Source organism: Macaca fascicularis, chromosome 11 (assembly GCF_037993035.2).
Source record: "Macaca fascicularis isolate 582-1 chromosome 11, T2T-MFA8v1.1".
Classification (NCBI taxonomy): domain Eukaryota; kingdom Metazoa; phylum Chordata; class Mammalia; order Primates; family Cercopithecidae; genus Macaca; species Macaca fascicularis.
Genome location: NC_088385.1, coordinates 129,952,983 through 129,974,511, shown reverse-complemented (window position 1 = coordinate 129,974,511; position 21,529 = coordinate 129,952,983). Strand labels below are relative to the sequence as shown.

At 56.2% G+C, this 21,529-nt stretch overlaps 1 protein-coding gene across 2 annotated transcripts in view; it reads right to left on the bottom strand.

The window, feature by feature from the left end:
- The window catches only part of HIP1R (huntingtin interacting protein 1 related), a 28,512-nt gene that overhangs the window by 5,055 nt on the left and 1,928 nt on the right, over positions 1-21,529 (bottom strand). For both annotated transcript variants that reach the window (XM_045366181.2, XM_005572521.3), the window contains exons 2-18: positions 9,293-9,356; positions 8,787-8,929; positions 8,543-8,599; positions 7,426-7,506; positions 6,933-7,009; positions 6,559-6,620; positions 3,686-3,826; positions 2,922-2,979; positions 2,762-2,837; positions 2,484-2,624; positions 2,281-2,342; positions 1,991-2,063; positions 1,728-1,911; positions 1,547-1,635; positions 1,343-1,459; positions 1,165-1,266; positions 677-871 (exon numbers count right to left, since the gene is read on the bottom strand). In XM_045366181.2, coding sequence (XP_045222116.1) covers positions 677-871; positions 1,165-1,266; positions 1,343-1,459; positions 1,547-1,635; positions 1,728-1,911; positions 1,991-2,063; positions 2,281-2,342; positions 2,484-2,624; positions 2,762-2,837; positions 2,922-2,979; positions 3,686-3,826; positions 6,559-6,620; positions 6,933-7,009; positions 7,426-7,506; positions 8,543-8,599; positions 8,787-8,929; positions 9,293-9,356 — 1,722 coding nt within the window. The remainder of the gene's footprint in view (positions 1-676; positions 872-1,164; positions 1,267-1,342; positions 1,460-1,546; positions 1,636-1,727; positions 1,912-1,990; positions 2,064-2,280; positions 2,343-2,483; positions 2,625-2,761; positions 2,838-2,921; positions 2,980-3,685; positions 3,827-6,558; positions 6,621-6,932; positions 7,010-7,425; positions 7,507-8,542; positions 8,600-8,786; positions 8,930-9,292; positions 9,357-21,529) is intronic.

Here is a 21,529-nt window from a genome sequence, read left to right as displayed (position 1 = left end):
GTCCTAAAAGACATTTCTCCAAAGACACACAAATGGCCAGTGAGCTCGTGAAAAGATATGTAGCACCCTTTGCCATCAGGGAAACACAAATCAGGACCATGAGAAACCACTCCACACCCACTAGGATGGCTAAAATAAAAAGACAATAATAAGTGTTGGCAAGGATGTGGAGAAACTGGAACATTCATGCATTGCTAGTGGAGTGTAAAATGGTGCAGCCACTTTGGAAAACACTCTGGTAGTTTCTCAACAGGGTAACAGAGGTGAGACCCAGCGGTTCTACTGAGTTCCACGCACATCAGTTATCTACCCAAGATAAGTGATGGCAAATGTTTACACAGAAACTTGTGCTCAAAGGCCCACAGCAGCACTATTCACAACAGGCAGAAAGTGGCAACAACCCCAATGTCCACCAAGTGATGAAGATAAACACAATGTGGTCTGTCCACACAGCGGAGTACGATTCAGCCACAAAAGGAATGAGGTGCTGACACAGGCTACGATGTGGTGACCCTTGACAACATGATGCTGAGTGGAAGAAGCCGGACACAAAAGGATGCATCGTGTATGATCCCCTTTATGTGAAATCTCTAGAACAGGCAGATCACGGAGACAGATCGATGGCTGCCAGGCGGCAGTGAACTCAGAGGTGCTGCTGCGTCTGGGGAGGCCATACCTTCTCTGCCAGCTGGCCCTGCAACTCGCCCTGCTCCCGGGAGCTACGCTGCTGCTCCCGGTTCAGCGCCGCCTCTGTCTCGCGCACCAGGGTCTGCGCTGCCAGCAGGTCTGCCTCCCGCTGCCGCACAGCTCCACTCAGCGCATCCTTCTCCGCACTCAGCGTGTCCAGCCGTGAGCTCAGCTCCGACTTGCTCTATGGACAGACGTGACACCTGGCATGTGAACAGAGCTCCCAGACCCCACCCACCCTGCCCCCACGCTTACAAATTGGGCAATGGGGGTTAGTGATCACTCCCATCAGACTCAGGGCTCCCTGAGGACCAGCAGTAGTTCCTGTATCCCATGTAGGCCCTGGGTCTAGGTCAGGGCTGCATCCCAGGACCACCAAGTGGCACCTAGGTATGGCCTGTTCACGGGAAAGAGGACCTGACTTCCACCCAGGACTGGCCCCAGAACCCCACTCCCAGTCGTCGAAGCCAGATGCACCTGCTGTGTGTGGCTCAGGGCCTCCTGCACGTGGGCCAGCTCTCCGGCCTTGGCCTCCAGCTCCCTCTTGAGCTTCTCTAGCTGGTCGCTCTGCTCCTCCAGCTGGGACAGGACAGCGTGTCACTGGGGCAGTGGGCTGGAGATGCTGGGGCAGGGCCCTGTGCCACAGGGGACATACCTTCAACTCTGACTCCCGTTTCACCTGCTCCACCTGGAAGGCCAGCTGCTCCTTCACCCGTGCCACCTCCTCCTGGCTTTGCTGCGTCACCGTCAGCTGCTTGGCTGTGTCTGCGTTCTGCACGGGCAGGGGAAGGGCTCACGCTCTGCTGCCGTCCCCGAGAGGCCCTGCCACCAGCTGGGATGGAGGAGGGGCTGGGCCTACCTTCCTGAGCAGCTCCGCGTGCACATGGACGAGCTCACTGTGCTTTTCCTTCAGCTTGTTGTAGCGCGCCTCCGTGGCACTGGCCTTCCCTGGGGGTGAGAGGAGAGGCAGTGACGCCCCATGTGGGGTGGCAGGGGCTGGGGACACGCCCTTGGACCCCTGTGGCCAAGGCCCCACGCACTCTCAGCCTCCTCACGCAGGCCCTGGCTCCGCTCGCCCTCCAGCTGGGCAGCCCTCAGCTGGGCCAGCTCGTGGCGGAGCTGCTCATTGTCCACCAGGGCCTTCTGCTTCTGCTTCCGCTGCTCCTCCAGCTCGCCCTCCAGTGCATTCACCTGGCTCTTCAGCTGCGAGATGTACCGCTGGGCCTGCGGGAGGATGGCTGATGTGGGGCCCCTGCCTGGGCTTTTGAGGTGCCTGGCCCCCGCCCATCCCCACCCCTGGCACCTCCAGCTTGATCTTCTCCAGCTCAGAGCGGAGCATTTCCACCTCTCTCTTCAAGCTCTCAATCCGGAGGTCCCTGGGGACAGAGGTCCTGGGGTTCAAGTCAAGTCAACCAGAACACTCAACAGACAGGCACAGGAACCTGTCTTCTCCTCAGTGGCCACTCAGGATTTGGGCACCTCATGGGTTCATGTTCCCCACCCGTGGCCTTTCCAGACAGAAATGTCCAGAGCACAGCTCAGCTGAGGCCATTTCCAACCACCCCCAACCCAGTCGGCTCCTCCAGCCCTCACCTGTCATCCTTCACGGAGCCATTGGGGGGTCCGAACGTCTGATCGAAGAGGTCAGCCACCACCTGCCACAGGAAAGCATGGTGACCCCCGCCCCACTCACCTGTGCCTCCAGGCCGGGCAGTAGGCAAAGGGAGGGCTGGCCACCCAACACTCCCCTTGGCCTCATGCTACAACTGGGGGACATGGGCTGGGTGGGGGCTCACCACTGGCTCCCCCACGGGGGGCCCCATGCTGATCTCAATGAGATTCTCCGGCTCCTCGTCCTCCGGGGCCTCCTCGGGGATCACCACCACCGGCTTGATGTGCTCAGCCAGGGCTGAGGCCCGCAGGAAGTTAGGCGGTCCCTGCAGGGGCGGCAGGTGGGACCTGCTTAGCTGTCCCCCAAGGAAGCCCTCCTTCCACCATCTCCATAGCCTGTGTGGGGCCCCAGCCAGGTGCCTGGGGTCCTCAAAGGGCCTCAGGGCCATCTTCAGGGAGGTACCTCGGGCAGCCGGGGGATCTGGATGAGCCGTTTGAAGTACAGCATGTCAGAGGCTCTGCGGAAGAAGTTTCTGAGGCTGCAGAGATGGTGGGAAATTCAGGAAGGGGCCACAGAGCCTCTCCCCCACCAGCCTCGATCCTGTCCCTGTCCCAGGCAGTACCTGTGAAACTGCTCATGGAACCGGTCCCTGTGGCCTTGCAGGGTGTCTGCAGGGAGACCTGGAAGGTAGCACAAGTGTAACAGGACTTCTCTGCACACTGCTCAGGGGCTCACCTGCCCTGCCTTGTTCTTCCGTATGCTACAAACTCATAGATTAGAGACCACCCGAGACTGGGCCAGGCCTGCTCTCCTATCGGGAGGGGGAGACCTGTGGGAGATGCTGTGGGAGGACTCAGTTCAGACTGAGCTAGAGAAGGAAACAGCGAATGGAAAGGATGGCACTGCGGCCACATCTCTCCTAACCCCCACCAGGTTCGGGAGGCACTAGAAAGCCGCTTTCACCAAACACATTTGTCCCGGGCTGACACTAACGCGGTGATTCTCAAAGTGTGGTCAAGGGACGAGACCCTTTCAAAGGGTTGGTGAGATCAAAACTCTCCAAACACCCCAGACACCTTTTGCCTTTTTGTGCTCGCAACCCCAGCGTGCCTGGCGGGAGAGTCCCGAGAGCAGGTGGGGCCTCTGTCTTGGCCAAGCCAGGCATTCAGCCGTAAAAATGAAAACTACGCCACTCACTAAATTTTTTGCTTGGTGAAATGGTGTTTTTTTCATAAAATGTATGTTATTTCTATTAATGGGTAGTGGGTTTATTACTGCCATTTTTAAATGAATAAACCACTAATTTTTTGATTTTCCTTTTTCACAGTGAATGCCTAAGCCACATAAACACAGCTTCCGGGACAGCGGCCGCCCCGGGCCACTCACAAGAGTGTAGCTTGAACAGGAGCTTGACCGTGTAGTGGTAGAGGTGGCTGCAGTCCTGGATAACCTGGATGAGCGGGGCCAGGCGGCACTGGCCTGTGGACATCTGGGATACGGCAATGGCTGTGTTGAGCTGTCGGAAAACTGTGCAAAAGATGGGCAAGAGGAAGAGTGTGAGCCCTCGGGAGCTGGGCAACTTGCCCAAGGTGGTCTGGCTGTAAAGCACGGCCCTAAGCCAGCTCCCACAAACCCGTGTGCCCCCCGCCTCCAAGATGGGCGCCTCCTGTGCTGGTGGCTGCCCCAGGTCAAGACCAGATGCTCCCATGAAGGAGGTCAAGGGCAACAGCAAGGTCAGGGCAAAGCAGCTCCAGCTCAGCTCAGCAAGGGCTTCCAGAGACCTCCACCTGGGAGCCCAGGACGAGGTGCCCAACTGACAAGGGTGACGGACAGCTCCATGCCCACTGGCCTCAAACCCGCACCGAATGTTAGAGCAGGAAGGAGGCTCACGATGCAGCACCCCAAATGCCTAACTTTTTTTTTTTTTTTTTTTTTTTTTGAGACAGAGTCTCGCTCTGCCGCCCAGGCTGGAGTGCAGTGGCCGGATCTCAGCTCACTGCAAGCTCCGCCTCCCGGGTTCACGCCATTCTCCTGCCTCAGCCTCCTGAGTAGCTGGGACTACAGGCGCCCGCCACCGCGCCCGGCTAGTTTTTTGTATTTTTTAGTAGAGACGGGGTTTCACCGTGTTAGCCAGGATGGTCTCGATCTCCTGACCTCGTGATCCGCCCATCTCGGCCTCCCAAAGTGCTGGGATTACAGGCTTGAGCCACCGCGCCCGGCCCCAAATGCCTAACTTTACAGATGTGGGAACAGGCAGGCCTACTTCCAAGTCATACGGCAGTAGGGTCACAACTTGGCTCTGCACACCCCAAGTGACACTGAGACCTCACTTGCCCCCGAGGCCCATCTCCCCTGCCCCTGACAATCGGACCTTGTATCAGAACTACCAAGTGGGAGGGACAAAGGACAAACACGAGGCTGCCTCCTTCTTGGCTGGCAGCTTCTCTGGGGCAGAGAGAATGACAAAGAGCAGGCAGCTGGCCAGCACGGGAGAGCGGCCAGGCAGTCCCTGCTGCACAGACCTGTGCCCCGGCCCCTCAGGTCCTGCTCTCGCCTTGCCTGTGATGGGACCACTTGCAAATCTCTGCAGTGACAGGAGACAGCCTGGGCGGGGAGTGCTGCCCCTTTGCCTTTAAAAAATTAATTTCTAATTACATGTCATGCTAAGTGTTTTCCTTGCAAAAAACTGCAGCACGCATCAAGTACTGCTTGGATCTTAAACACATATATCCACGCTGTTCGGCAGTCTGCTTGATTTCACACAGTGGAATGTTTTCTAGATCTTCCCGGCCATCCCAGATTCGACACGTCTCTCTTCCCGCCACCCTCCGTTCTCTGCTCTGCACAGATGGCGAGACGCAGCCTCCGCTGAGGCGTGTTTAGGACGTTTCTGTTTCTTTGCTGTTACAGGCCCTGAGACAGGGAAGCCCCTGTACCTGTCACCTCTGCAGATCTGGGAATTTCTCCAGCAGATGCTGGTACACCCCTCCTTTGTGCTTCATCAAGACACCAGTGTCACCAGGTAGGGAGCAGGCCTGTGAGTGTTCTCCACTTCCCTCGTGAGGCCACTGCCTGCCCACACTGGCCTTCTCCTATGCCAGGGGCACCTGGCTCCCACCTGGTGGCCTCTGTGCTGAGAGGCTCAGGCTCAGCACATCTCTGCCAGGACACAGAGCCTGGGAGCCCTGTCCTGCTGCACAGCTGGGGCCGCACCTTTGGACATCTGCCCTCTGCTCTCCATGTCAGATCCTGAGCAGGCTCTTCCCAGGCACAAGGGTCCAACTCTGAGCCCACCTCTCACCCACTGGAATTGAATGCCCATCAGGCTCGCCCAGCTGCAGAGGCCAGACCTGGGAACTCAGGGAGGCTGCCCAGACTGCCTCTGACTCCCAGTTTTGCCTTAAGGAGGCATTTGCTTCTTGCCCTCTGATGGAGAGCACTGAGTCACCCATGAGCTGTTCTGAAGCTGCCACCCAGAACAAGCACTTCTCCAGCCTGGAAGCTGAGCACGCTGAGATTTCCTGTCTAACAGCTGCCGGGTTCCCCGCTAGGAAGTCGGACGTGACTCAGAGGCTTTCTAGAGCGGAAAATGGGCAGGACGACGCAAACCACCTCTCTTCCAACTGGGTTCTGCAGATGGCCCATGACTGGGGCAGGAACCTGGCAAGGTGGCTCCTGTGCACACCTCCTCACCCTCCCCGTCTTGCAGCTGATGGAGTGATACTGGATGGAAAGGATGGCTGAACCTGTATCCTGGATGTACCCACCGCGGCCTGCCATGCTTTGGAGGTACCAGGAGGCCCCATTACCTATCCCTGGAGGTGCAGGACCCCGGGAGGGGCAGGGGCATTTCTTTTGGGTTTTTTTTTTTTTTTTTTTTGGAAACAGAGTCTCACTCTGTCGCCCAGGCTGGAGTGTAGCGGCATGATCTCCACTGCCTGGGTTCAAGTGATTCTCCTGCCTCAGCCTCCCAAGTAGCTGGGAATACAGGCATGCACCACCACACCTGGCTAATTTTTATATATTTTTTAGTAGAGACAGGGTTTCACCATGTTGGCCAGGCAGGTCTTGAACCCCTGACCTCAAGCAATCTGCCTGCCTCGGCCTCCCAAAATGCTGGGATTACAGATGTGAGCCACTGCGGCCGGTCAGGGGAATTTCCTAGTGATCACTAATGTCTTCTTTCTTGTTTCTTCTTGTCCCACCTCTGGGGACTTAGCAATACACTCAGACCCCCGCATCCCCTCTTTACAACTCACCTGATTCAGAAAGCTTCAGCTCACAATCCATGTAATCAAACATCTCCACGGTGAGCTGGAAGCTATGCAAGAGAAGTGGGGAGAGGTGAAAAAGGTGGGTGGGCCGCCGACTCGTCCTGAGACTCCCCGCCCGGATGGGGATGGGGGCACCGCCGACACCATGGCTCTGGTGAGTCAGTGTGCCTCTGCCAGGACGACAGTCCTCAAGTACATCCCACCCTTTTAACTTCACCCTCTGGCCCTGGGAGAGTGAGCGTCAACCAACAAGGCCATTCAACCCCACTGCCCCACGCGGACGCCTGGGCGTGAGACACGGTAGGAAGGAGTGGGGAAGCTGAGGCGAAGTGGCCATATAGCCATGCAGAGTGACTCACATGTTGTTGACATCGGTCCCAGCTGCCTTCTCCAATACCTCGTCTGTCACTTCCAGGCCTGCGGGAAACTGGGGATGCTGTGGAAAGAACCCCCACCCAGCTGCCACTGAACCAGGGGCCCCACGCTGGGCCCTGGGCCCTGCTCTTGGCAGACCCAGGCTGTGGTCCACATAGGTGGCAGAGGGCAGTGGAGGGGGTTGGGAGGAGGGGAGCACCCAGCCAGGACAGCGGAGACTGAGGAAGCCCAGTGCTCATGTCCACGGAAATGCCTGGGGAAGCCCGTGCACATGTCCATGGAAATGCCTGAGGTGTTCTAGGAGCTTCGTGACGCCCTGGCTTCCCTGTCTCCCCTTTAGTCACAGTCGGGACAAGAAGGTGAATGGAGACTCATGGAGAGGACAGATCCCATCTTCGATGTCCCAACATGTGCCATAACGTCACAGTGGGAAAAGCCCACGAGTCCCTCAGCCCCATGACTCCCCGGGGAAACCACCTTGAGGTGGAAGGAGATCTTGGTCAGCAGCAGCTTGGTGTAGACATTCACCAGCTGTCCGTACCGGTCATGCAAATGTCCCTGTGGGAAGACAGACAGGGTGAGGGGCCACAGCTCATGAACACGTCCAAGAGTCCTAAAGGACCTGGGCATGAGAGTCACCCGCCACCGGGCACTTCTTCATTCAACAAACGTCTTCTCCTGGCCTCGACCAACCTCCCTCTGTCTCTAGCTTTTTCCCTTAATCTTTCTCCTTGTCATTCCTGCCAAAGAAACCCTTGTGAGAAGAGAGCCCTTTGTCCAGGGCAGCAGGCCAATTCGGAGTGGGGACGCTTTATTAAAGTGCTGGTGCTGGCAGGGAGGCACATCCCGACGGGCGCCTGACACATCCTCCCTGCTCCCTCCTCCAGCCCCATGGCCCCTGCGGCCAGGCCAGCGGGGCCTGCATCTGCAGATGGCACCATGGGCAACGTTTTCCTCGCTTCAAGGGACGTGAGTCAGTGCAGTGGTTCTGGGTTGGATAACGCCCCGGTCAGGCCTCCCTGTGGGTCCCCGTTCCAGGGCCTGCCCTGCTCCTATGTCCCTGCCCAGGCAGACGAGCACCCCACAGTGCTCCAGAGAAAATCAGAGAGAATCAGGCCAAGGCCCTCTGCCCACCAGGGACATCTCTAAATCCTGAGGTCTTACAGCACATCCAGATTGCAGGCTCCCAGGGCTCTCAGGTCTTGCTGTGTCTCAGGGTCATCCAGCAAATGTGCTCAAAATGCAGACCCCCAGTCCTGATTCTTTAGCAGCAGGTCTAGGGGAGCCCAGAAACCTGCGCCCTGCCACGGGCTCTCTAACCACCACCGAGGTGTCCGGGCAATGGTGTTGCCACATTTCCCAACTCGTGAGGACTAAAGGGCCCGGGTGACTTCGGAGCTGGAGGGCTGACTGGGGGGCCCACTTATGCATGTGGAGCGCCCTGGGGCAGGCCTTCAAAGGCAGGCAGCATCTCCCCATGCTGCCCATCCCAGCCACCCGCAGGGAACTGCCCACAGGGAGCCACCCTTTGCTCAGCCCCACACACTCAGGAAAGCCCTGAGTGCCAGGCAGGACCTAGACTGGCTGGACCTACCCACAGGTCTCCGATCTCCCGGATGTTGCTGCGGTACCGCTGGCAGTCATGCAGCACCTGAAGCGCGGGGAACACAGGAGAGGGGGAGTGTCCAGGACCCTGTGGTAGGGCCCTGAGACACGCGCTCCCCACCCGAGGCGGGAGGAACAGCCCAGAGCTACGGGGACAGGAATAGGGCTGGAGCCCACATGTCAGCGGGATAGTGTCCCACCTCCAGGGAGCAGAGGGAGCAGCTGCTACTCACATTGGGGTGCCCGTCTCGAAGGACCTTGTGGAGAACATGGCAGAACTTCCAGCTGAGAATGGAGCTGCTGGGTAGCGGCAGCCCGATGGCATAGGACCAGAAGGTGAAAGCCCCCTTCTCGTGGTGTGTGCCCAGGATAATGCCTGCAATGTCAAGGCCAAGTGTGGAAGCAGAGACTGGAGCGCGGGGGCTCGACAAACCCGGTTGAGAGGCCAGAGCCGCCAGAAGAGGGCCGGCCGCCAATCACATGCCCATCAACCCTGGGTCACCAGAGCTCCAGTGTCCAGTCAAGGGGACAGGAGGTAGGACAAGACAAGGAAACCTTCATTGGGCCCAATGGGGGGCATTTCTGTGATGAGACCGAGATGGGAAGGAGCCAAGCTGCACAGGAGCCTCCTCCCTGGGCTCAGTGAGGGACCTTGTGACCCCCGGCACAGCTGACTGCAGCACTATGCTGCTCCCACACCCACACCCGACTCCTGAGCCCAGGAGCCGGCCAAGGATACGCCGGGCGTGCTTCTCCTTCACGGGGGCCTCCTGGGTGTTGATGGCTTTGCTGATGCTGATGGCCTGTGAGGGACAAAGGAGCAGTGTTTAGAGCCCCAGGCACCCACCCCAGGAGACACCACCCCAAGTGGGAGAAGCACAATACCGAACAGGATTCTGCCTGGGTTCAGGCCAGTGGAGCGATGGGGGAGATAGGAATCCCCTCAACCTAAGCCGCCGAAGGACTTCCCGTGCCTGATTGGTGCAGCTGGAACTACAGTGAACACCAAGAGCTCCAGGAGCCAGGGGACAATGACCAAAGCTGGGCTGTGGCTCCGGGAGGCCATCCTGCCCAAAACCTGCACGACCTGACTCTCCTGGCAGATGCCCTGAGCCCAGGTCATGGCCCAGTGTGGTGTCCTCTAGCCCCATCTCCCCTTGCGGAAAAGCAGCTGAGACTGGAGCTCCCGGCTGGGGCCCACCTGGCCTTTGCGGCGCCCCATGAAGGGTGCACATCACATTGTCCCCACTCTCTCAGGAGGCATTCTCAGGAAACTCAGGCTAAGCCCAGGGCCTGTGGCCCACTGCCCCATAGGCTGCCTCTCTCCTGGGTGGGGCCTCGCCCTGTCAAACTTTGTCAAGCTCCTGCTGCCACCTGCAGCCCAGCCGGGGCAGAGGAAGGCGGGAGTGGGGTCTGCAGCCGTCACCTGGAGCTGTGCAAGTGGCACCCTCACACTTGACCAAGGCCAGAATCTCGACATCCCTCCCGCTCCACCTACGGCAGTGTCTCATCCCCTCCCCCATCCCCGGCTACTGCCGCCTTTTCCGACAAGGCTTCCTGGACGTGACTGTGCTCTCGAGGAAGGCTCGTAGCGGTACCGTCACTACCACCCGTTCCTGGCTCAGTGGGGCACGCGGTGTTTCTCATGCGGGAACAGGTCTGCTAAGCCTCTGTCCCCGCCCCCCACCGCCACCATTTGTAGACTGAGAAGAGCTGCCCAGGCCACAGGCAGGAGGGACAGGCAGACACCGAGATGGGATACGCAGCTCCAGGCCAGTCATTCTCCCCAGCCCCCAGCCTCAGCCAGGGCAGCTGGGCCCGAGCCACAGGCTGGCCTGAGCCAGGCAGGCCTTGCAGGGCAGGGAGCCAGCTTGCAGGACCACGCAGCACTCCTGCACCTTCTCCGGGATGCCGCCGAGCTCTCCCACCCAGCACTGAAGCAGTGGACATCCAATTAGGGTCTACCATGGAATTTCCTCTGTGAGAAAAGCCAGCCCACGAAGCTGAGGGGCCCTTCCTGGTGGGACCTCAGATGGGTGCCAGCAGACTGTGGGGCTAGGCCAGGCAGCCTCTGGGCCACCCCCGGCCCCTAGCGCAATGCTGGCCCCTTTCACACACAGGGCCCATTGTACTGGACCCCTCCCAGGCAGGTGTTCTGGGGCTGCCCTGAAATCTGCTCCCCGTAGTCGGGGAGGAGCTGCGGTCCCATCTCAAAGAACCAGGACCTGAGGAAACACACAGAGGCTCTGGTGGGCCTGACCCTGAGGGCTGCCCAGCCACTGGCCCCCAGGCCTCAACTCCTTCCTTGAACAAACTCGTATCCACCAACTGTGAGAACCCATGGCCGTGAGTGGCACACCCCCACTGAAGCGGAACACTGCCCATGACAGCAGCCGTGACAATGATAAGGATCCTGAGTGCCCAGCCCCAGTCAGGCGTGGGCAACTCGCCTCCCAGCAACAGCCCAGGGAAGTGGTGATGATCCCATTTTCCTGGTGAGGAAACTGAGGCACAAAAGGCTTATATACTTTTGTCTGTACAGCTAATAAGGAAAAAGGCAGGGTTCAAAGCCAGGTCTGTCTGACTCCATGACCTGTGTCCTTAGTGACTCTGAACAGTCCCCAGGCAGCTCCTTCCGTGGGGAGGGCCTCCCAGGACAGGAGGCAGGGGCTGTGACTTTCCCCAGCTCATCCCCAAGCAGCCAGGCAAGCAGCTGTCCTGTCACAAGCCAGGCATGTCCGTCTCCGGACTGTGTAACCCCATCCCCAGCTGCCGACACCTGAGCTGCCACCTGGTTCGGAAGATTCCTGGCAAGAAGGGTGGAGCCGAAGTGACTGGTGCAGACCTGGCTGGAGAGGCTGTGGACACAGAGATGCGGGCGTTTCTCCTGATACTGAGGAAACCCCAGGACGGGGCTGAGCTAGGGACCCCAAAAGCAGATAACACATTCTGGGGGAATGGGCCGCCCTCTCCTCTTTGCGAGTAAAGTCATGGTGAGGCCAAGGTGCAGCCACCCCTGTGCCCCCAGGCCCTAGGCTCCAGATGCCCACGCAGCAGAGCTCCAGCTCCCCGCACCCAGCACCCTCACACCCTCCTGCAGCTGCCCTGTTGAAATCTGCACCTCCTGGATGGATGGTCTCTGAGGACCGGGCGCCCTTGGATAGTGGACTATTCCCTTATTTATCACCTTTTCCCCTCACCCAGCAGTCAGCAACATGAGGGGAAGCAGATCGGCCTATAGGTGCTGCTGAACCCCCAGCTCCTCAACGGTACCTGGCACACGAATGACTTTCATGGCAGGAGGGAGACCCCAGGAATGCAGTGTGACGGGGCATGTCTTGGGCACATGGCATGGCCTGTTGTGCGCCTGGGCCTCAGTGCTGCCTGCTCCCCACGCTGGCGGCAGGGGACAGGATCCATGGCAGCAGGGCCCTCCCGGGCAGGGTGCCGGCTGGCTCTGGGAACACAGCCCCGTTGTGTCTAGGACGGGCAGATGTGTGCACCAGGCTCAGAGCGCCACACAAGGAGGCACAGTGCTTGCACAGTGGGAGTCTGTGGCTGCTCCATGGGCCTCGCCTCTGACCAGGCAGTAGCAGCTAAGCCCTGTCCCACGAGAAGCCTGGGCAGGTCCCAGTGATGTCCCACCTACTCCCCTGTCTGCTGCTGACCCTCCCTTGCAGAAGTGGCTCCAGGAGGCTGAGGGGCTGCAGCACCACAGGCACTCAGAGGCTCACTCTGTGGTGAAATCCACACAGGGTGTCCTTGACACAGCTCTGCTCTGAGGCTTACAGTCCCGAGGCAGGTCCAACTGCCAGCAATACCTGGTTCTGGGTGCTGAGGTTCTCAACATGCTATCCTCACGGCTGCTGAGTGGGGTGAACGCAGTTCTCCCCATTTTGAAGGTGGGGAAACTGCAGCATGTCATGGGAGGTAGAGAGCTGCCCAGGCTCATCCCTGGGTTCTCTCCAGCCTGCATTTGTGCCCCGTGTGGCCCCTCAGGCCAGAACAACCCCAGAAGCTCTGACACAAGCCAGAGGCTGCCACAGAGACACCCCTTCGGGGCAGCGCGGCCTTTGAGGAGTGGAAGGGATTATGGACCTCAGCTCAGGGTGGAAAAACCCAGTGCTAGAGAAAGGAAGATCATAAGGATACATGTGACCGCCCCGGGGTCTGTCCGCTACTCAGCACCCAAAGCTCCCATCCAGCTCCCAAGAAGAAGGGGCCTCACACAGAGCCTGGCAGGGCAGTTTCCAAACAGCTGTGAGCGGCCGTGGGGCCAGGGCTCTGCAGGGGATGCAGTGATAATGGGCAGCACAAGAGCATGAGGAGGGGGATGCCGTTCTTCCCACTGCTGGGCACAACAGGGAGGGGTGTCTGGCTGGCTCAGGGGAGGTCTCTGGAGGAAGCAGGACAGAAGCGATAATGGAGGGGGACCAGGCACAGTGGTGCACGTCTATAATCCCAGCACTTTGGGAGGCTGAGGTGGGAGAATCACTGGAGCCCAGGAGTTCAAGGCCAGCCTAGCAAGACCCCATCTCTACCAAATATAATTTAAAACTTAGCCGGGTGTAGTGGCGCACAGCTGTAGTCCTCTGCTACTCAGAAGGCTGAGAACTGCTTGGGTCCAGGAGTGCCTGGCTGCAGTGAGCTATGATAGCACCACTGCACTCCAGCCTGGGTGACAGAGTGAGACCCTATCTCCAAAGTAAAAATAATAGGCCAGATGTAGTGGCTCATGCCTGTAATCCCAGCACTTTGGGAGACAGAGGCAGACAGATCACTTGAGGCCAGGAGTTTGAGACCAGCCTGGCCAACATGGCGAAACCCCTGTCTACTAAAAATACAAAAATTAGCCAGGCGTGGTGGTGCGTGCCTGTAATCCCAGCTACTTAGGAAGCTGAGGCAGAGAATCACTTGAACCTGGGAGGCTGCAGTGAGCCAAGATCATGCCACTGCACTCCAGCCTGGGCAAAAGAGCTAAACTCCATCTCAAACAAGACAAAACAAAACAATAATAATAGAGAGTTCCACAGCAGCCACGAGACACCCTGCGGAAGGGAGCTGGAGGGTCCGCAGAGACGGCAGAGAGGGGCAGAGTGAGGTCAGCTCCTGCCCCGCTCCACAGACCCTGCAGCTTTTTGGGTCTCGAAAAATCCTTGGAGTCCACACCCACGCCCCAGGGGCCACCTGCTCACAACTCTCCAAGTATGCTCTTATCCTGCCCAGTGCCGGCAGCAGGAAGGGCCTGACCTTTAAGGGCAGAGAGTGGGAGCAAAGCTCAGGGGTACCCAGGGGCCCAGGGGGCAGGTGAGGCTCTGCAGATACACTCAGGATTGCTGGCATTGCCAAGCGTGTGAGAACATACTCTGTGCCATAAGGACAGCAGACAGGTCTCAATAACCTATTAATAAAATCAATTTTATTGAGCTCAGCCTTGTACTGGGCCCTGAGCAGAGAGCATTGTTCCGATGTTACTTCATTAATGCTCCTAAGGAACCTCGGAGCAGGCAGGTGAGGGAGGACATTGAGGCTGCAGGTTAACCACCTGTCCAAGGTAATAAATAACAAAAAAATGTGGGCCAGGCTCAGTGGCTCATGCCTATAATCCCAGGACTCTGGGAGGCCAAGACGGGCAGATCACAAGGTCAAGAGATCAAGACCATCCTGGCCAACATGGTGAAACCCTGTCTCTACTAAAAATACAAAAATTAGCTGGGTATGGTGGTGCACGCCTGTAGTCCCAGCTACTTGGGAGGCTAAGGCAGGAGAATTGCTGAACTTGGGAGGCGGAGGTTGCAGTGAGCCAAGATCTCCAGCCTGGTGACAGAGCGAGATGCCGTCTCAAAAAAAATAATAAAGTGGCTGAGCACGTGCTCCATACTTGGTGCTGTTCTAAGCACCTTACGTGTTGACTCAGTGTCCTCGAGCAACCCTCCAGTGTTAAAGCTGCAGCAGGCGGGCTGAGCAGCTGCCCAAGGGCCCCCAGCTACTAAGAGCTGGGCAGGCTGCCGTTGGAGATGAACCCCCTCAGGTCCCTCCCAGGAGGCCCTGGGCTGCACGGCCTTCACAGTTCTGGGTGCGGGGGTAGGGCTGGGTGCGGAAGTGTATCAAGGTAGACATCCTTATTGTCCCACCACAGGAACCCTGTGTTCCCCAAGGGCCTGCTAACATGCCTCCAAATTGGGAGTGGGCTCTGGATCAGGATTTGTTCCAATCCCGATAACAAAGGCCTTGGGGCTGGTAGAGCCAAGGGGACTCCCCACTTCCCCCATCCCTTGGGGCGAGGGCATCTGCCTCTGGGCTGTGGCCTTTGGATCAGTCCAGTGGCCAGGGGGAGCCCAAGCCCTCAGGATACAACTGCCCTGCTTCCAGGGACAATCAGGCCAGACGGGGCGCTGACTCGTGAACAGCCCAGAGCTGCACTGGTCCCTGGACTGAGACTCACGGGGCACACCCTGGCCAGCATCTCAGTGAGTGCTGTTTCAGAAGAGGGGAAATTGGGGTGAGGCAGGTGACACTCCCGAGAGGCTCCTGGCCCAGGCTTGACGTGGGCTCCAGATGGAAACAGACCGCAGGAACGGGCACTGGCAGCAAAGCCAGGCGACCGAGCGGGGAGGCTCCAGGCAGCGGCCGCCCCACACGCCAACCCCGCAGCACCCTGTGGCCCAGGAGGCTCCGGAGTCGTCTGTCCACCAATTATACTCTGTCCCCACCTCCAAGCCCGAACACTGGAACATCTTCCTTCCTGCTATATCTCTAGGCCCAAACCAACATCTGGCTGTCAGCAGATCCCCACTGGGCAAATGGAAGAGTGAACACTCGAAGGAACAAGAGCTCTTTCAAAGACAAGTCCTGGACAACTTCAGGGCACTGAGTCTCTCCTTCTCCAGCTAATAATGTACCACTAGAGCTGCGTAGTAAAATTAACTATAAAACCATTTCTATTTTTAAAATCAACCCTGAAATGAATCAGACCTAAGCATCCTTGTGCTGTTATCATGGCGCCTAACAGTAGCACTCGGCAGGAACAAGAACGTTCTTCAAAGAGCTGGGGCACACGGACGCTGGCAGAGTGGTGGGTTATTTTGCTTCAGCATTTCCAAAGAGTTGAAGGACAGAGAGATCTCATTCAAATGCATTTGCCCCCTCAAAGGCCATTGACGAGAGCAAACACAGGGTTTCTGTCACTGAGGAGGCCGGGATACAGCCACATGCAAAGCAGCGAGGTGGACAGCTGGGTCAGCTCTGGCAGAGAGGAAGTCAGGGGCAACTGCTCTGCTCCATTTAACCTGTATCTCCCCTCACTTGCACTCAGGCCTGCTTGGTCCTGGCCGCTCTGTCATTTCAGCGTTTAGGAAAGCTTCGAAGGGGAGCATGAGAGCCCAGGTTCCCCAGGACGCTGGTTACAATGTTACCGCCTGACCCACTGCCACCTCTGCCCCAGGCTTTGTGGGTGACACCCAGTAGTAGGAGGACTGTTCCTGCATCACCCCTCTGCCAGACTGGCTCTGGAAGTGACAGGCAGCCAGCTTGTGCAGTTTCGTTCCCTGGGCCCTGGTGACATCACTCCACAAACGCGTCTGTCCCAAAAGCCAGGGGGCTGAGTCAGCTCCAGGCAGATGAACCTACTGCAGTTTGAGGATCATGTTTATTTTTTTATTTTATTTATTTTTTTTTTTTTGAGACGGAGTCTCACTCTGTCCCCCTTGCTGGAGTGCAGTGGCCGGATCTCAGCTCACTGCAAGCTCCGCCTCCCGGGTTCAGGCCATTCTCCTGCCTCAGCCTCCGGAGTAGCTGGGACTACAGGCGCCCGCCACCTCGCCCGGCTAGTTTTTTTGTATTTTTTAGTAGAGACGGGGTTTCACTGTGTTAGCCAGGATGGTCTCGATCTCCTGACCTCGTGATCCACCCGTCTCGGCCTCCCAAAGTGCTGGGATTACAGGCTTGAGCCACCGCGCCCGGCCAAGAATCATGTTTATTTTAGCCAGAGAAAAAACAATCTCGCCCCAACTAAACTTTTCTCCAGGGCTCAGTCATTCCCTAGAATGGATGGCCATGGGCCTTTCAGACCCCACCAAGAGGAGAGCATCAAAGAAGGGAGACCACCGACCCCTGGGCATCCACTCATCCAGCCACTTATGACGCGACCCTGCCTGAGGACCCCAGGGTAGGTGGCCAGTGCAGGTCTGAGCAGTTGCTCAGTGAGCTCGGCAAGGAGGTGACACACTCCCACTTCTCAGGCAAGCCTGGTCTACTTATGCGCCCAGCCCATGTCTGTCTACTTCCTCCCACTCTGCTGGGCCAGCCGCAGCGTGTCCGGGCAGATGTGGAAGCAGCGCAAATAATGTCATGAGGACTGGGCAGCACAGTGAGGTTTAGGCAGGAGGACGGCAGCGGGTGGCTGCACAGAGGAGGTGATATTCAAGTCAGCATCGCAGATTACCAAGTTGGGTGGGGAGCGGGGCAGGTAAGGGCATCACCAACAGAGCAGCCAAGGCGTCTCAGGTTAGCCAACTGGGCATCCCTGTCCCTTGGCCAAGCAGGCCTGGACTCCACTCAGAGGCTTTCCACTTTAAGCTGCTGGGATCCAGTGGCCAGCTGGGTGTCATTCACAAATGACCGGTGCAGCGCTGGCTGGAAGGCTGGCGTCTGAGTCAGGTCAGAGACGGGGCCTCGGCTGCCCCTGTCCCTATTCAGAAGGGCCAGCAGTTCTACCAGGCAAGGCTCCTGCTGGCCTTGCCCGCACTTCCTGAGGCCGTCGTTCCCCCAGAATATCCTCCCAAGCCTGGAGAGCCTTCATAATGTGGTACCTCTGGGCTCACTCTTAAAGGGAAGGGCTGTCCCCACTTGCCTGAGTCCCCAACCTCTGTGCACATCTGCTTTTCTCCCAGCTGCCCCAGCACACGAGGCCTCCGCTTACAGCTAATCTAAGGCCGCCAGGCAGAGTCCAACAGGGAGCTTGCTTCTCTCTTTCAGCCCAGCCTACTCTTCCAAACACAACATAACAGCCCACACTTACACGGCATTCACTACACACCAGGCACTGTGAACACTTGTACGTCTCCACAACCACTCTAGGAAGTGTGTAGTGTTATGGCCCCCATTTTGTAGATGAGGAAACTGAGGCAGAGCGGTGAAGGGACAGAGCCAGGGGCTGAACCTGGAGCTTGCTCTTGACTGCCCTGCCATTCCACACATGGCCACAGTTCGCATCTCTCCACCTCTTAGAGGGGACAAAGATGACTTGGACCTTCCTGGGGCATACCCCAAAGCTACAGGAACTGGCCAAATGGTAAGAGAGCAAGTGGCGCTCAGGAATGTGTCATGGGCATCAAAGCACATCAGAGACAGGGAGGGGGAGGTCAGGGATGGGTGGCCCCTTCCCACCCCAAGCTGGACCAAGAACAGCTTCTGAATACCTCTGCCAGGGAGGCAATGTGCAGCCCAGGGGTCGGGAAGTCAGTGGCCTGCCAGGCATCATCACGAGGGCATTGCCGTGTGGGCTGATGGGGTGGAACCCAGCAGAGGATGTCACAGGGCGAGACAACTACGCATGCCCAAGAAGAACCAGCTCAACGTCCGTGCCATGCTGCGGGCAAATCACTCCTAGACACCTAGACGTTGCCCTTTTCTAAAAGCCGCCGGGTGATTCTAACACTTGCATTGTCCGGCACAGTAGCCACTGGCTGGTGGGGGCTGTAAGTATTGGAAAGGTGGTGCGTCCAGACTGAGATCAGCTGTGAGTGTCCCCTACACACCTATTTCAAAGATTTAGTAGGAGAAAAAGAATGTAAATTCTCCCATTCATAATTTTTGTGGTAATTACATGTTGAAAGGGCTGTATTTTAGATATAATGGGTTAAATAAAATATGCAATTACAGTTAATTTCACCTGTTTCTGTTGACTTTTCTAGTAGTTACTAGACAATCTAAAAGTACACATGTGGCTTGCCTCTGGTTCCTACCAGGCAGCACTGCTCTGCCATGTGCCCAGCTGAGAAGCCCTCAGTTGTTAATAAATGTTAATCTTGACAGGATTTTGGTTTCACAGGGGATGCTAAGCATGTATGTCACTAACCTGGAAAACTGGACCTATGAACTGTTTCCACATATTGCTCCCCTAGACAGTCCCTGCCCCGCAGGAACCCCTCATACCTGGGTAGTTTTACGTCTACAGTTAATGCTCACCTGCCAGACTTGGCTCACTCAGCAGTGGCCAGAGGCCTTGCAATGTAGTAAAGGGTTTCTCTCATCCTAACCTGAGAGGAATCTTCTGGGCTTGATCCCATCCTCTGGGCCTGCAGGGGAAACTGAGGCCCGGTGAAGCAGAAAGGTTCACAGATCAGGAAAAGGCAGGACTCACCATTAGCATTTCCAGTACTCCTGAGTCCTTCTCCATGATATGCTTCAAAGATGCTTTCTTCTCTAGATTTTAAACTTTTCAGCCCGGGGAGGGAAGGGAGAAAGACGGTTGGGCCAAGTATCTGCTGAGGCCCTGCTATGCCCTGGGTGCTGTTTCATGTTTACATACTGGATGTATTAGTTCCTTATGGCTGCCATAACATATGACACAAATTCGCAGTTCTGGAGGTCAGAAGTCTAAAACAGGTCTCACAGGACTAAAAGCAAAGTAACAGAAAGGTTGTGTTTCCTCCTGGAGGCTTTAAGGAAGAATCCATTTCCTCTCCTTTTCCAGGTTGTGGAGGACGCCCATACTCCTTGGCTAGTGGCTCCTTCCTAGAAGCAGGCAGTAGAGTCTTTCTCACATTGCCTCACTCCGACCTTCTCTCCTGCCTCCCTTGTCCACATTTAAAGACCGTTGTGATTACACTGAGCCCACCTGGTAACCCAGGAGAATCGCCCCATCTCAAGGACCATCTCAGCTGCTGAGAAACTCTAATTCCAGCTGCAATGCCTTACTAACTCATTAACATAGTCACAGGTTCTAGCCACCACACGGTCTCTCTCTTACACCTTACAACAGCCCTATACAATAGATGAAATGATCCGTGTTTTTTTTTTCAGACAAGGACACAGATTTACGAGTTAAGCAACTTGCCCAGGGATACAGGCTAGAGCCTAGGTCTACCTACCTACTAGTGCCTTTATGATACCACACCCTCTTTTTAAATGGTACAGGCAGTGTTCAGGTTCCAAATACAGGCATGCTGTATTTTGTAGAATTCTGTATTCAGAAAACAACAGCAACAAGACAATAAAAGTTTGCACCTCCATTTTGAAAAGGGTTTTTTTTTTTTTTTTTCCACCAAAGGGACTAAAGTCATAAGGAAGAAAAGCATACACTGGTTTTCTGGACACTCCCCTGGGATTATAAACACACACCATGCAACAATCACAGGCACCAGCTCCCAGCAGGCACATGATCGTCTCCCTTGCCACTCCTGAGTGCTAACCCCAGAGATATTTGCAAACAGGGTGTGTCCTGTCAAAAAACCTCACAGGAAAGCAATTATCTTCCTCCTGACCCAGGAGCCCAGGGGAGGAAAGCGAGGCTGGCAGGCTAGTGAAGATTTAAATTCTATGCCAGGCTAGTGCTCCCGCACAGCACACAGTGCTGTGGTCAATGCAAGACAAGCAGCGTATTACAAAGGAAGCCAGGTCCCTGGAATGCATGTGCTATTTTCTGTCCTGAAAGAGACATGGAAGTAGCAACCTCAGCTCTCCAGGTCCTTTTCCACCATGGGGCCTGGCTGGCGGCTCACTTGATTATTTCTGGGAACGATCTAATTAAATATTAACCACGTACAAAACCTCATTCTTACATTCCTCAATAAGTCACTGTGAAGACGAGCAAACCCAGACAATGAACTCAAACTCCATCTTTCCAGAAAATGGGGCCCTGGAATAGGTGAGTCCTGTGACATTCACCCATTACAAAGTTATTCATTGTAAGTGGCCCTCTTAGCCTCTGAGAAAAACCCGGAGCAAAACAAAACAAAACAATCCACCTTCAGCAAGGCGCCTGTAATCCCAACACTTTGGGAGGCCGAGGTGAGGCGGGTGCATCGCCTGAGGTCAGGAGCTCGAGACCAGCCTGGCCAACATGGTGAAACACAGTCTTTACTAAAAACACAAAAAAATGTGGTGGTGCATGCTTGTAGTCCCAGCCACTTGGGAGGCTGAGGCAGGGGAATCGCTTGAACCTGGGAGGCGGAGGTTGCAGTGAGCTGAGATCCTGCCACTGCACTCCAGCATGGGCAACAGAGACTGTCTCCAAAAAAAAAAAAAAAATCCACCTTCTTGTGTATCAAACCAACCACTAAAATGTGTGGTTGTATCAGAGATTATCTCTTTGACACTCAGGAAGGTTGCTCTTGATTTCTTATCATTTAAGAGTAAGATCAATGAAGTTGGTCCTTCACATCCCATCTCCCCCATGTAGCAATCAGACCTCTTTATACCTCCTCAAGGGCACGAGAAAAAACTCAGTGAATAAACAAAGTTTCTGACAACATCCAGATCTGTCTGCCAATTAAGGTTTTCTCCCTGTGATCTACAAGTTCCTGGCACAATTAATTATATATTGGTGACTTTAAATTAAAAGCCATACCTTTTATTTTTTTTAATGACGGGCTATCCTGGCTGAACCAGATGATGGTGATGATGATCACAAGGATAAATTGATAATTTGCAGCCAGGTGGGTTCCAGCACCTGGCATTTCTAAAGCCTTGATATCCTCAGGATTTATTATCGCTTTCTGGGTCAATCCCAAGCACAAAGGTTAGAAGGTGTCCCTGAGTTCTCTCTCATTTCAAAACGAAAGCTGTTGCAGAGTGCATGTGCTAACTAGATGTGAAGGCAACCGCAGAAGTCATCGCTCTCTGCAAGGACAAGTGGGACGGAACTTGCAAATAGCCGCCACAAACGCAAATGTCACCAACCTGCTTTAGACAGAGGTGGGAGGGATCCTCTGGCTTCCTTTATCTCTAGAGTAAAGTTTTTCAGCCATTTCAG